This window comes from Rhineura floridana, chromosome 9 (genome assembly GCF_030035675.1).
Source record: "Rhineura floridana isolate rRhiFlo1 chromosome 9, rRhiFlo1.hap2, whole genome shotgun sequence".
NCBI classification, from domain to species: Eukaryota; Metazoa; Chordata; class Lepidosauria; order Squamata; family Rhineuridae; genus Rhineura; species Rhineura floridana.
In genome coordinates this window covers 82,043,974-82,057,826 of record NC_084488.1, presented here as the reverse complement: position 1 = coordinate 82,057,826, position 13,853 = coordinate 82,043,974, and the positions used below count along the sequence as shown (strand labels likewise).

Below are 13,853 nucleotides of genomic sequence, written 5' to 3'. Positions count from 1 at the left end.
CGGCAGGGGACCTCTGACCTGTACACCTAATTAGGCATGGGGGGGTTGACCCATGAGACTATTTTCCTCAAGCCACCTCTACCTACCCCACCTCGGATGTCACATGCAATGTCAGGTGTAGGGTATCTGTTACAAAGGAACAACAGAGATCTTTAAAGGACATTCTCAATTGTTTCTTGGCAAGTAAAACTTGTATTCTATGCCTTTTAAACTTGACATTAAATGCAAGCCCCACTGGAATTGACCGAGTGGAGACAATCCCTGCCAAAAATGGAGTTTGTAGCCATTGCCAATCAGCTGAGTGGCACTGGCTGCAAACCTCATTGGAATTGGCTGTTGAATCCTTGCTGAAAGGTTAGCTGAACGTCAGTGGCTGCAAACCCTACTTTTAGCAAGGAACTTACTTTGCAGCCCAGATTGAACTGCAGGGGAAGAAAGAAAAAGAGTGATGTCAGGTGAATGACAGATGTCAAAATGATCTGTTCCCCATTTCTCTACTAGCTGATGAATGAGTATGTGTTGCTTTCTTGCTTTCAGAGTCTAGGCTTGGTCTGGGGTATGAGAGAAAGTCCCTTCCTTGGTGGCTGCGTTTTCTGACAAATTACCCTGCTTGGTTACCAAAGGCAGGGACTTCCCAAATATGTACCTTTTCCTGGCGTCTTTTCATCACAGTGTAAGTTTTAACTGGACTATTTGTGTCAGGCTATAATAATTTTCAGTATTGTTCCTTCTTTTGGAGGCAGGGAAGGGGCTGAGTTGAAGCTCTGAAATGGCTTAGAGTCTAATTCCAGGTGATTAGGCTTTCATTTTCTTTTACATATCATTGTTTAAATTCTACTCTTTTGACGCATTCTGTCCTAAAGCACTCCCTGTTTACAATTCAGTATTTCCATTAGTGTAAGGGCCAACTAAGCTGATCCTGTTCAGTGTTAGTAAATGCCTTTCTTTTTGACAGATGTTGCAGGAAGACACTGATGGATGAGAACTTCAGCCCTAAGATGGTGGTGATGAGAGAGAATACAGAATTTGTCAGCTGTTCGGAGAACAGAATTCACTTCTGTTTCAATAGAGCAAGATGTTTATTGCTTTATACTCTTTTATGTAGCTTAAAGAACAAGGAAACTTAGGCAAGATACAATAATATGCATTACTCCACTTTTGAAAAATCCATTTACTGTTAGCTGATTAAATTTGGCCAGTGGCTAGAGGATTTCAAACACAGTGACCTTTAAGCATTTGTATGTGATAGAACTGAATAAAATACATTGCCACATAGTATTATAGTGGATAAGCATGATAAAGTAACTACAATTCATCTTTCACATAGAAATTGTAACTAAATTATGAATGAGAAATTCAAATAAGGCTACAGTCATAAGCATGCTTACTTGAAAATTAATTCCATCAAAATCAATAAGACTTCAAAACAAGTATGTTTAGGCTGAATTTAACATAGGATAAATCACCCCCTGGCTTTGGGCACTTTGCCCCTTCTGTGTCCCTACCCCCATATTTTACTGGTGTCCCCCACCAGATTAGAACACTCAAAGTGAAACTGAGAAGAACAGCCCAAATCCTGTATTGTGTTTTAACCTCTAAGCATTATTTTCTTCCAGTGATGTAATACAAAGCTGTCTGTGGTCATTCTCTTTTGCAGATCAAACCAGGGTAGCTATTGGAAAAGGGCAATATATAACTAAACTCAGAGCTAAAATAAGGTGTACAAATATATTTGTTAGTATATTAGGTATGTAAGAAGAGAAAAAATAGTAACATACCCAAAGAGAAAACAGTGGAGAATTTCCTCTGGAGAGAGGATGAGAGAAGGGTAGGGAGTTCACGTCCAGTTTACAGACCATGGTTTATGGAAGGATGACTGATGTATCAGCTCTGTGGGCAGCACAGCCTGCACTAATCCTAGATATAGTGAGCTGGGACAAACAAGAGAATACTGTGGGATGGAGTTGCTTTAACTTCATTTTCTTTAAAGCTCTTGGGGCTAGTGCCATGTGTTTGCTTCTTTAAAGAGTTCTTGGATGATATTGTAACTTCTCTGCTGGCAGTACTTTCTGATGTTTTGTGACATTTTAATTAAGTAATAATGAAGGATTCTAATGCTAGTTTATATTTAGATTATTTGTACTATTTTGCATGTGTTGCTTATATTTCCCAGAAACTATTCCACGTAACATGTAGCGTTGATCTCTTGACAAAAGCAAGACTAAACAAAGCTTGTAAACAGTAATAACTGCAATTATTTCTTTCAAAGTTTGATTTCCAAATTAAACATTGGAATGTTCTAAAAGGGTCCTCTGCACTGTATTACATAATAGGGCTTTTATGATGTAAAAAATAGTGCATTATGTCTCTAAAAAGTGTAAAGATTCATTGTAAGAAATGTAGGAGTTGGCTTGGCGTAGAAATGCTTCTCGTCTTCCTGCTTGTCCTTTTGCTTCACACATCAACAGAATATAGTCATTAATGATAACAAATCACTGGCTGGTGCCTACTAGATGTCCTCATTCAGACAATTGTCAAAGACATTGTTTTGGGGGATTGTGAATAAGCCACAGTGATTGGCCTTGCATGCTCCTTCTTCAGCTTTCTCTTTTGTTCCCATGTGAAGGAAGGAGATTACAAGTTTCCACTTCGAATTTGTATCACCACAGTTTGCCACAAACCAGTATCACAAACCACTATCAAACCATAGTTTTGAAAGCAAACCATAGTTTGACGCATTTGAGAAGGAAGAAGAGGGTGGAGTGGGCTAGTCTGGGGGTTGTCATTATGCCTGCACTGAGTCAATCAGTGCCTGCCTAAGTTTTGTTTATATGTGTGGTTTCAATTATCACTCAAATCATGATTTTGGCAATTGGGAATGAACCATGATGAGTAATAGTCTTGTGTGCTTCTCCTCCCCTTCCTTGCATTAGAAGAGGGGGGTGAAAGTTTCACCTTAGAACACACCACTACATTTTCAGATCCTGCTTTTCACTTGGAATGGGTGAGAAATTTGATTCAGTTCAAGGCAACCTACCTAATTTGTACTTTCTAAAACAATACAAGAACTGAAACACCATCATTCTTCGAAGTTCAAACTTCTCCAAATTTTACAATGCAGTTCTTCAGCCATATAATGTGTACAAAAACGTATACACTAAGAAAATGTGTGTGTAAAAATGCATGCATTAGTGAAATAACATGAAAATGCATTATATTAGGAGAAATTGCTTTGCAAAAAATGTGTATTAGGGAAAATTGCATGAAAACGTATATCGGGAGAAATTCAAACTCAAATGCTGACAAATTTTCATGAGGACTTTTCGCAAACTGATGTGGAAATGTGAACTGAATTTAAGATTGGAAACGTGAGAGAGAAACTGAAATTGACAGATTCACCCATCTCTACTTTTTACTGCATTTAGTTAGAAGAAACCTAAAGTCTGGTGTCCTAAAGTCAGATATGATGTGAAACTGGTTTGTTCTAAAGTAAAAGCAGAAGCGTTCACTGGCCTCTTTTTCTGTGTCATGTAGGAGGATAAGATGGGAGGGAGAGTTACGGGACAGTGCATTCCCAATAATCTAAACTATGGTCTAGGTGATAATCTGAACTGGGCCACATAGTGCCATACTCTGTGGTCCTTCTATGGACCGAATTCTTGCTCTCCCTACTTTCACCTTTACAACAAGGTGCTTTGAGACGGTTCTAATGAAACCCAGTGACAGCACCAGTGCTGCATCTTTTCATTTCATGTTTTACCACAGCTTTTTTTTTTTTTTACAATAATTTTTATTCAAATTTTCATAAAACATAGAAAACAAAATCATAAAACATTCAAAGACAAAAAACAAAACAAAACAAAAATGATTAAACAAAAAAAAAAACAAAATGTTGACTTCCCATTTGTCACATATCAAATCAGTTATAGGTCTACAATATATAACAATCCTGTCTCTTAAATCATATTATAAAATCACTTTCCTCCAGTAGTTATCTTAATTAATCATCAAATCTCATAAACATTACTTTATTCTTTCCACAAAAAGTCAAAGAGAGGTTTCAATTCTTTAAGAAATATATCTATCAATTTTTCTCCAAATAAACATGTCAATTAATCCATCTTGTTAATAATTATAATAATCTTATTGTCATAATCATAGTCCAAATAAACATTTCGATTAATCCATCTCATCAGAATCTGTTAGGTCCAATAATTTCAATAGCCATTATTCCATTATCCCTATTAGTTCCATCTTCCATCTTCAATAGTCCTGTTAAGTCCAGTAATTTCAGTGTCCAATCTTCCATTATCAGTATTCCATAATAATCTTGCTGTTGTAGCCATAGTCATATAATAAGAGTCTGATGGGAATTTCCTCTATCCCAAATATTTTCTTGCCATCCATTCTGAATAAGTTGCTGAAACATTGTTGTAAATTCATATCTGTGTTCTTCTTTTTTAGAAAATGCACTGGCTCATCTCTTAAGAGTTTTTCCATTGTCACATGACTGCAGTTAATTCCATAGATTTTCTCTATATCAAGCTCCATCACATCATTCCAGTCCAGAAGATTATCCAAGCCATTGATAACTTTATCTCTAATATCTTCATTAATTTCTTCAGAGATAACGTTAAATTCCAAACAGTAGATTTTATTTCTAAAATCCATAAACTCCAGATCTTTTTCCAATTCCACATTTGTTCCAATCTCCAGGGCTTGTATCTTCCCTTTATTTTTTCTTTTCTCATCTCTGATCTCATTCTCCTCTCTCACAGGGTCCCCTATTTCTTTAAACTCCTGCGTCATTTTGCTCAGTTCAATTTTCAGCTCCTTACTACCCTGTCGCAGGGTTTGTTTCGTTATCTCAATCTCATCCATTATTTTCTGAAACATAATTACTTCCAGATTCTCAGCCACTTTCTTGATTGCCATTTTTAAAACCACGAAAACAAAGCAAAACAAAAATAAAGAAGAACCACTTCTTATTTCAGCAACAATTGGGTTAATATTCCAGGCTTGATGACATCACAGTATAAACAGAGCAACCTGCCTTATCTCTCTATGTTCAAGAATGCAAAATAAATTTAGTTCCCAGCATCAAAACAGTTAGTGGCGTCGTGAAGAAGCAGATTCGTCAAAATAAAATAGACCAAAAAGAGAATAGTCCCAGACAATATAATATTCCTTGGAATAGAAATCAGGAATAGAAATCCCTCTTCTGTTTATTATCTTTAGAATGCACTTCCAGGACAGCTTTTTGCGACAGAAACAGAGATAAGCTGTTAATTTCGTGAATAACAGAGAAGAGCTATATCTCACCCAGAAGTTGTCCAAAGCCGATCAATCTGACAAATCTCCTTTTGCTGCAACAATTTAAACCAAGTAAAAAAAAATAATAGAAAGAAGGGTGCTTGCCTGTTAGTCCGTTCTCTCTTTCAAGAAAAGATAAACGTATCGCTTAAGCAGATAGAGCTTGTTAGGAAGTCCGTCCGGCATTGTTGGCTGGACCTTATCTCATAAATTAATGAAATCCAGTCCTCCCAACAAAAACAGGCTTTGAGGTTGATCTCTACGTTTCTCCCTGCCCGGGAGAAATTTCATCAGTCAAAAAAAAAAATGTTCTGACTGATTTATATCTGAATAAGCTTCTTTTGAGGCGGGAGCCCGTCCCAAAAGCAGGCACAAGCGAAGTCACCCTTCCCGGAAGTCTTTTTACCACAGCTTCAAGAGTATGCACAGTTGCATATCTGATGCCTGTATGTGCCTCTTACGTGATTGTCTTACACAAAGGCATGCTGTATTAATAGGCTTTGCAGTACCATTTTTCAGGATATTACTCTGATATAGCAGCCTCTGGACAGGCTGTGGTCTTCTGGCTGCAACACTAGGTTTTAGGATTAGCCATTTAATGGCAGTTTTCCATGTGTACTTCATGGAACATTTGGTTTAGGGAATAGACGTAATTAGTATGTAAATCATATGTAGCAAAGATCTCAGATTGAGCCATTTGACCCTGCTTCAGTGAGCAAAAGTATGATGCATGTTGTTATCTGTCTTTTAAGACTAAAAAGGTGTTTCAAAATCTCTTTTGAAACAGCTCACACCAGATACAGTAAACATTCAGAACAGGTGAGACCAACCATGTGAAAAAGTATGTTATGTCACATTTAAAAGGCTGTGCTTGATCTCTTACACAGGTGGCTTAGTTTTTTAAAAAAATCTTAATTATTTTAACTGAAATAAATTGTTCCAAAGATACTCAGAGTAGTGGTACCTCATGGCCTCCAAATGACTTATAGTATCCATAACACACATCAAGTAAAATGCAATACAAAGATTAGATGGATAATAATTCTAAGAGTAATCCTGTCTTCCCATTTGGTTCTCATTTGACTACTTTAGCAAGCAGAAACAGGGAACATGCTGTATTTTTTCTCAGAGGGACAAACTAGATGTGATGTATGAAAGGCTGGCTCCATGTTTCTGCGGACCCTTGGGCACCCAGTGGGCCCCTTGTCTCCTTTCTTTACTCCTCAAGCCACATTCCTCCTTACTCTTGGCCCCACACCTTACATGCTCATATCATCTTCCATCTTCTCTTTACCGTCTCAAATATTTCTTATTTCTCACCTTGTTCTACTTCATTTCATCTGCTGATACTGCCTTTTTGTCTCCTCCTCACTTTCCTCTTCATTTTGCTCACTTTTTTCTACCTTGTGTCACCTTCTCTGCTACTTTAATTCATCTCTCTGTGACTCTTGCCCTTTGTTAGATGAAGTTTGAAGACACTCCCCAGATCGTGCCACGCTGAAGCAACATACAGTTGTAGTGCCATAACAAAAAGTATTTTTTCTTTTAGTTTGCAAAGTCTTGTCATTTTGCAATTTTTTCCCTAAAAACCCACGAAGCCACTTTCACTCCAAATATTGCAGTCCTGTAAGGTAAGTTCCATTAAAACAAATAGACCTTACTTTTGAGTAGGTAAGCATAGAATTTGCTTACTAACTTAAGGTTAACTAAGGTTCTATTCATCTGGGGAACTGAGCCTCTTCTCCCTTTCCTGCATTTTTTTTCTTTTTCTGTCACCTTCTATGGAAGTCTTTCTTTTTCTCTCTTACAACTACCTGTTTGTCTTTCCTTGTGTTAGCTTGCCTGATGTGTAGTGTTCAGAAAATAAACCTGAAAATATTTCAGTACCCCAGGACCTAATATAGGCAGTAGTTGTTTGCTGTTGTCCTAAACACACTTAAAGTGCATTGCATGTTGGGTAATTTTATGCCAGGCAGCCACTGCATGGAAGTTGAATTGCTCCCATTTAGGAGCAGCAACACTGCATGGTTTAATGTGTTCAGTCCAGGAGAAGGGTGGCTTGTGAGTGCAGGAGGGTTGGGCCTGGGATGGTGAGCCCTGCTGAGCTCCTGGGCTCTTGGCAAGGCCCCAACCCGGCCCATTGTTAGCACCGGCAATTGCTGTTTGGCATGTAGCTTGCTGTTGTGTCAGTTTGATGAGTCAGATAAGGGAGTTGCGTCAGATCATGACTATGGTGTGTGTGTGTGTGTGTGTGTGTGTGTGTGTGTGTGTGTGTGTGTGTGTGTGTGTGTGTGTGTGTGTGTGTGTGTGTGTGTGTGTGTGTGTGTGTGTGTGTGTGTGTGTGTGTGTGTGTGTGTGTGTGTGGTGGCCAACCCTTTGGTCCCCACCCTGGTTCTGATCAGAACCAAACTCCTCTCTCATGCCTGCTGTTCACAGTGGTAGGCAAGCTCCCATTGCCACCAATGACAGCTTTTACAGATGTAGGGTTGGACTCGCTTCTGATCAGAATCACACTGGGACAGAGTTAAGGTCCTTTTCTCCGTGTTCCACAGTCCCAATCCAGTTCAGGCCCCCTCATCACATCAACTATTACGTTTAAAGAAAACAACCAAACCAACTATTTATTTTTAAAAATAAAAGGCAAGCTATATGTCAGACTTATGTCTCATAACAGATGTCTTCTATTTTATAATTGAAATCAAATAATAAAGCCAGATTACGAGTAAAGATTCATGCAAGATTACAAATAAAAGTGCAGAGAGAGAAAATCCTATTTTTTAATATTGGTTTTAAGTAGAGAATACAGCTAATAACTATATAAAACTATGACGTTATATGAAAGTTATAAAGTTCCTAATCTTCAGAGGGTACTATGTACAAGGTGAATTTTTCAGGTCAGATTATTAGGTTCTACTTTCTAATTAATCTGATTAACCGTTCCTGATTAAATTCACAGCTTCTTTTTAAAAATTAACAGTTGACATATTATCAATATGACAATGTGACATAAATGACCCTACATTGTGAATTTGGATTCATAATTACCCTGTTTATCTGCATGTGTTATAAAAAGGACCCTAGATATGTAAGAATCTATTCATTTGTTCAGTAAATTATGCATTTTGTCTTTATTTTGGGTGGTATTGTGTGTGTGATTTGGTGTAGCTGAGGCTTTCTGCTTTTGCGCAAGACAAAGTCGGCAGTGGTCGGTAGATGCATGAAGTTTTATGTGGTAGTATTCTAGCTGCCATTCAATATGAGAAGCTGTGATCTGTAGGCTTATATTACCACATATATTGCTGGTTATAGTTAGCCAGACAGTTCTCATATGCTCACTAGTTTATAAATTTTAATATTGGCTTTCTCAGAGTGTGTGAGTCTTGGGAATAAGCAGCATTATTCTTAAATTGTAACCACACAGAGAGAGAGAGACAGAGAGAGGATATTGTTGGATAAAAATTTAAATAATACCACTTTCCTCTTGCCCTACCTTCTGTGTCCAATAAGGAACTGATAACACATAACTACTGCTCTATGCCATTTAATAGATTGTTCCTAGAACCGTGTGTTCTGAGTGAAGTTTTTGCAGTGCATTTAACTGACTTCTAATGGAGGATTTAAAAGGTACTGAGAAACTAGTTCCTATCGCCTGTAGCTTAAGTGAACACTGTGAATATGGAAGCCACCTTGAGCATTTTTCTTTTTGTTTTCAAATCTTAATAGAAAAAAAAGGAAACATTTCTGTAGCAGAGCAAACTACTCAGGACAGCATGTTGCAGCTTGTTGAAATAAAACTTGCCAACCAATGTAAAATGAGAACATTAATATTTCATGTGGGAACATGACTTGTCTTTAAACTGACAACATCTTTGATATTTAAAAACAACCTAGAACTTCAACAAGCCCCAGCAAAATGCTATTTTAATAAGTTCTGCTAGCTAAAAAAGACTGTTTACTAAAAATGCTCTGGAAAAAGAGTCTATTTTCTACTTGGATGATGTATCAGAATATTAACTAATTAATCATACCTAAGGGAAACAATATCTTAATTTGCTATTTCCATCTAGATTATCCTTATATTCATTATTCATGATTTATTAAAATTGGAGTCTATTGAATTTCACTTAGCTTTATAAAATATTTTAAGCTTTGTGCTTCCATTCATTTTGTGCAGATTTCAATATTTTAATTTATTTTAGACTTAAAGAAACAAGTACATTTTTAACTGTTATTTTCTCTTTTTGAATTTATTTGTATTTCTTTTTACTTCCTTGCTCTTTTTTACAGTGGCTTGGATCCTAAGAACCATAGATAATGGGTGTTAATAGTTTCTTCTGCCCTCGTCTATGCTACAGACTGCTGTACCTCCCAAAAAGCAAATCCTGAGGGTTAGGAGATCCTCTAAATTGTGTGGGATATGGTGCCAGGGATTTCAGATAAAGGAGAAAGTGGTGGAAGATGCATACCCCTTCCCTTATGTGACAGGAAATGCTTCTCCACTCATGCTAGAGAGCTTTGGATCAAATCTAGTTGCAACAGCCTTTCCAATATCTCTTACAATTTTACATGTTAGGAATGCTGTAAACAATTTTTTAACAGATCTCATTGTGGTCAAATAGCAGAATCAAATAGGTCTTGCTCAAATGAAGAAAAATATGCACATACAAACTCTGGCAAACTGTAAAGCTACAACAAGGGAAGCTAAAAAGAACACATTACTAAAGTTATACAAATTAAGAATACAGTAACACCTCAGTTAATGAAGTACATGCGTTCCTGGACATTACTCTTTAACAGAAATGTTAGTACCAGAAGTAGGAATAACATGGAAAGAATCAGGGATAAGTTCCTACACCACAAAAAAAGAAGAGTATTAAACATATTTCAGCAAACTTTTTATCCAAAACTAACAATACACATGTCTGAAATGAAACAACCAGGTCAGGTAAGCCTTGCATACCAGATCACTTGAAAGGTTCTTCCAAAACGCATCCATTTTTCTTTTATCATGTACCATCTTGCAAAAGCAATCTAAAGCTTTGAGCACAGTTCTCTCTCCATATACTCAACCAGGCAGGCAAGGAGCAGCACACCATCACCAGGAGTATTTATTATTTCTCGTGTTTTGTTACAAGTCAAGTTTACAGCAATTGGTAAACATGAAAATGTCACTCTTTCTACTACATTTTTTGTTGGAAGTGAGGCAAGAGCAACTTCTCTTTTGTTCTTTTGTTTATGTTCCAGAAGGGAGATAGAGTTAGGGTCCTCCAGATGGATAGGCTTGATTACCTTTACCTGTGATGCTCTGACTGACTTCCTTCCGGATGTTAGACTGATACATCTTAAGGGAAGCTTATCTGCCCCTCCTCCTTCCGCCCTTTCCACTCTTCTCCGACTATCCCAGAGAGAGGAGACACCTTTGTCTCTGCTTTCTCTCTCCTAGCCATGAGAGTAACTCCCAAGCCTGGGCGTTGTGCCTCCAACTTAGTTAGTTAGAACCAGGTATGCCTTTCTATCTACTATAAATAAAGTAGCTTTTCTTATTTTGCTAAGTCTTAAGTCTCAGTTATCTCAATGCAGGGTAAAAGCCTGCTTTCTTAGGTAGATGCACACACATTGGCACACATGCATTTCAGACCGCTGTTATTCTCTGCTTAACAAATCTACACCACAACATTTTTAAGACTAATAAAATTATCTTCTAGTCAAAAGAAAAAACTATATCCAATAACACCTTGTCTCTATATCTCCATTTTTATTTTTGTTTTTTGGTATGTTCTGATTAGTTTTCCAAAAAGGCAATAGCAAGCACCATGGCTCATAGCACATAATTTCCACTGTGCTGATTTCATACATTTTCAGTGTAATGTCCTGAAGCCTTCAATCCTTGTATTTCAGAGTGAGCATTCTCCAGTAAAATGAAGATGGATAGGCAGTCGTAGTATACTGAGCATATGTTACCATCTGGAAGAGGTCACAATAGTTTGTTCACCTTGTGGAAGTAGTGTGAAGATAGACAATTACAGTAGGCATATGAATTATTGGACAACATGTCCAAATTGGTATAGTGTATATCATAAAAAGCAAAGTACAAGTAATGCTGTGACTAATGATGCAGCTTGGTCAAAGCCGAAAGGAAGCCCAGAGGCCAATGCTCACAGATGTGAAAGGAGAGTCCAGAGTTATATGACACATACAATAGGAACATGGAATGTGAGAAGCATGAACCAGGGAAAGTTAGAAATTGTCAAGCAAGAAATGGAATGTATCAACATTACAATACTTTGTGTGAGTGAATTAAAATGGACAGAAATGGGACATTTTCAATCAGGCAACTACAAAATATTTTATGCAGGAAATGAGAAATTAAGAAGAAATGGGGTTGCTTTAATAGTGAGAAGTGATGTAGCAAAAGCAATTAGGAGCTACAATGCAAGGTCTGAGGGAGTGATATCAATGAGATTAAACGGGAAACCTATTAACATAACCATCACCCAAGTCTGCGCTCCAATGGCAAACGCAGAAGAAGAGGAACTGGAGAGATTTTACACAGAAGTTCAGGAAGAAATTGATCACACACCAAAACAAGATGTGCTGATAATAATGGGGGACTGGAATGCAAACGTAGGGAACAGAGAAGAACTAGGAATTCTGGGGAAATGGGACTTAGGAGATAGAAACGATGCAGGAGAGAGATGTATTGAATTCTATGAAGCCAATAATTTGTTTCTCGCAAACACATTTTTTGAGCAACCAAAAAGAAGACTGTACACATGGACATCACCAAATGGTCAATATAGGAATCAAATTGATTATATAATGGGTAGCAGAAGATGGAGAAGTTCCATACTTTCTGCGAAAACAAGACCAGGAGCAGACTGCAGTACAGATCATGAACTGGTAATATCAAAAATCAGAGTAAAGCTAAAGAAAAACAAAGCAATCATAATGCCAAAATATAATTTAAATAACATCCCAGAAGAATATAAAGATCAAATAAGGAACAGGTTTGAGGCTTTAAACTTAGTTGACAGAGAACCAGAAGAACTATGGATTGAAGTCAGAGACATTATCAGAAGAATGCAAAAAGACAATACCTCTAGTTAAAAAGAGAGAAAGAATGGATGACTGAAGAAACTCTTAAAATGGTTAAAGAGAGAAGGAAAGGGAAAGGAAAAGGAGACAGAAACATGGTTAGAACCCTAAATGCAACAATACAATGACTAGTACGTAGGGACAAAGAGAACTATTACAATAGTTATTGTTTAGAAATAGAGGAGGACAACAAAAAGGGAAGAACAAGAGCCCTATTCCAAAAAATTAGAGAAATGAAAGGGAAATTTAAACCAAGAATTGGGATGTTGAATAATCAACAGGGGAACACACTGATTGACCAAGACGAAATAAAAAGAAGATGGAAGCAATACATTGAAGAACTCTATAAAAGAGATGCAAGGATGCCAGGTTAATTCATGGAGGAGCTGTATGATGAAGAACCAGGAATTTTAGAATGTGAGGTAAAAGCTGCTCTTAAAATACTTGGAAGAAACAAATCACCAGGAATAGAAGGCATACCAATAGAGTTGCTACAAGCTACTGAGACTGAATCTGTCCAAATTTTGACAAAACTTTGTCAATAAATATGGAAAACTAAACAATGCCCCACAGACTGGAAGTGTTCAATATACATCCCACTTCCAAAGAAAGGGGATCCCAGGGGATGCAGTGATTATCGAACTATTGCCTTGATATCCCATGCAAGTAAAGTAATGCTCAAGGTTCTATAACAAAGGTTCTTACCATATATGGAGCGAAAAATGCCAGATGTCCAAGCTGGATTTAGAAAGGGAAGAGGCACCAGAGATCATATCGCAAACATACGTTGGATAATGGAATGGACTGAGAAATTTCAGAAGGAAATCACCCTGTGCTTTATAGATCACAGCAAAGCCTTTGGTTGTGTAGATCATGGAAAACTATGGAATGCTCTAAAATAAATGGGGGTGCACAGCATCTGATTGTCCTGATGCGCAACCTATACTCTGGACAAGAGGCTACTGTAAGGACAGAATGTGGAGAAACCAATTGGCTCCTGATTGGAAAGGGTGTGAGACAGGGGTGTATTATAATGTTGGGAAAAACAGAAGGAAGCAGAAAAAGAGAAAGACCAAGCAAGAGATGCACTGATTCCATAAAGGAAGCCACAGACCTGAACTTACAAGATCTGAACAGGGTGGTTCATGACAGATGCTATTGGAGGTCACTGATTCATAGGGTCGCCATAAGTCATAATCGACTTGAAGGCACATAACAACAAATATCATAAAGGTAAACTTGCTGTGTAAAAAAAAAATTAAATTCCTAAATGATCTGAATTCAAAATGTGTGTTTGGCTCAGATTAGAAAGCTTGGTTCTGGAGGAGCTTCCTCTGGAACCAACTCATTATTATATTGTTATCAAATGTTAGTAGTACTCAGAGTAAACTCATTGAAATTATTGGATTTAAATAAGTCGATTTATTTCAGCGTGTCTACTTGAA

At 37.4% G+C, this 13,853-nt stretch overlaps 1 protein-coding gene across 19 annotated transcripts in view; it reads left to right on the top strand.

Moving 5' to 3' along the window:
* AFG2A (AFG2 AAA ATPase homolog A) overlaps positions 1-13,853 on the top strand; it is a 248,554-nt gene that overhangs the window by 127,015 nt on the left and 107,686 nt on the right. The window contains exon 14 of one of the 19 annotated variants that reach the window (XM_061585138.1): positions 956-2,280. The exons of 17 other annotated variants lie outside the window; for them this stretch is intronic. In XM_061585138.1, the coding sequence (XP_061441122.1) occupies positions 956-1,127 (172 nt within the window). In that variant the 3' untranslated portion in view covers positions 1,128-2,280. Of the gene's footprint in view, positions 1-955; positions 2,281-13,853 lie in introns of those variants that run through there. One more of the 19 variants, XM_061585140.1, reaches the window with a different exon arrangement.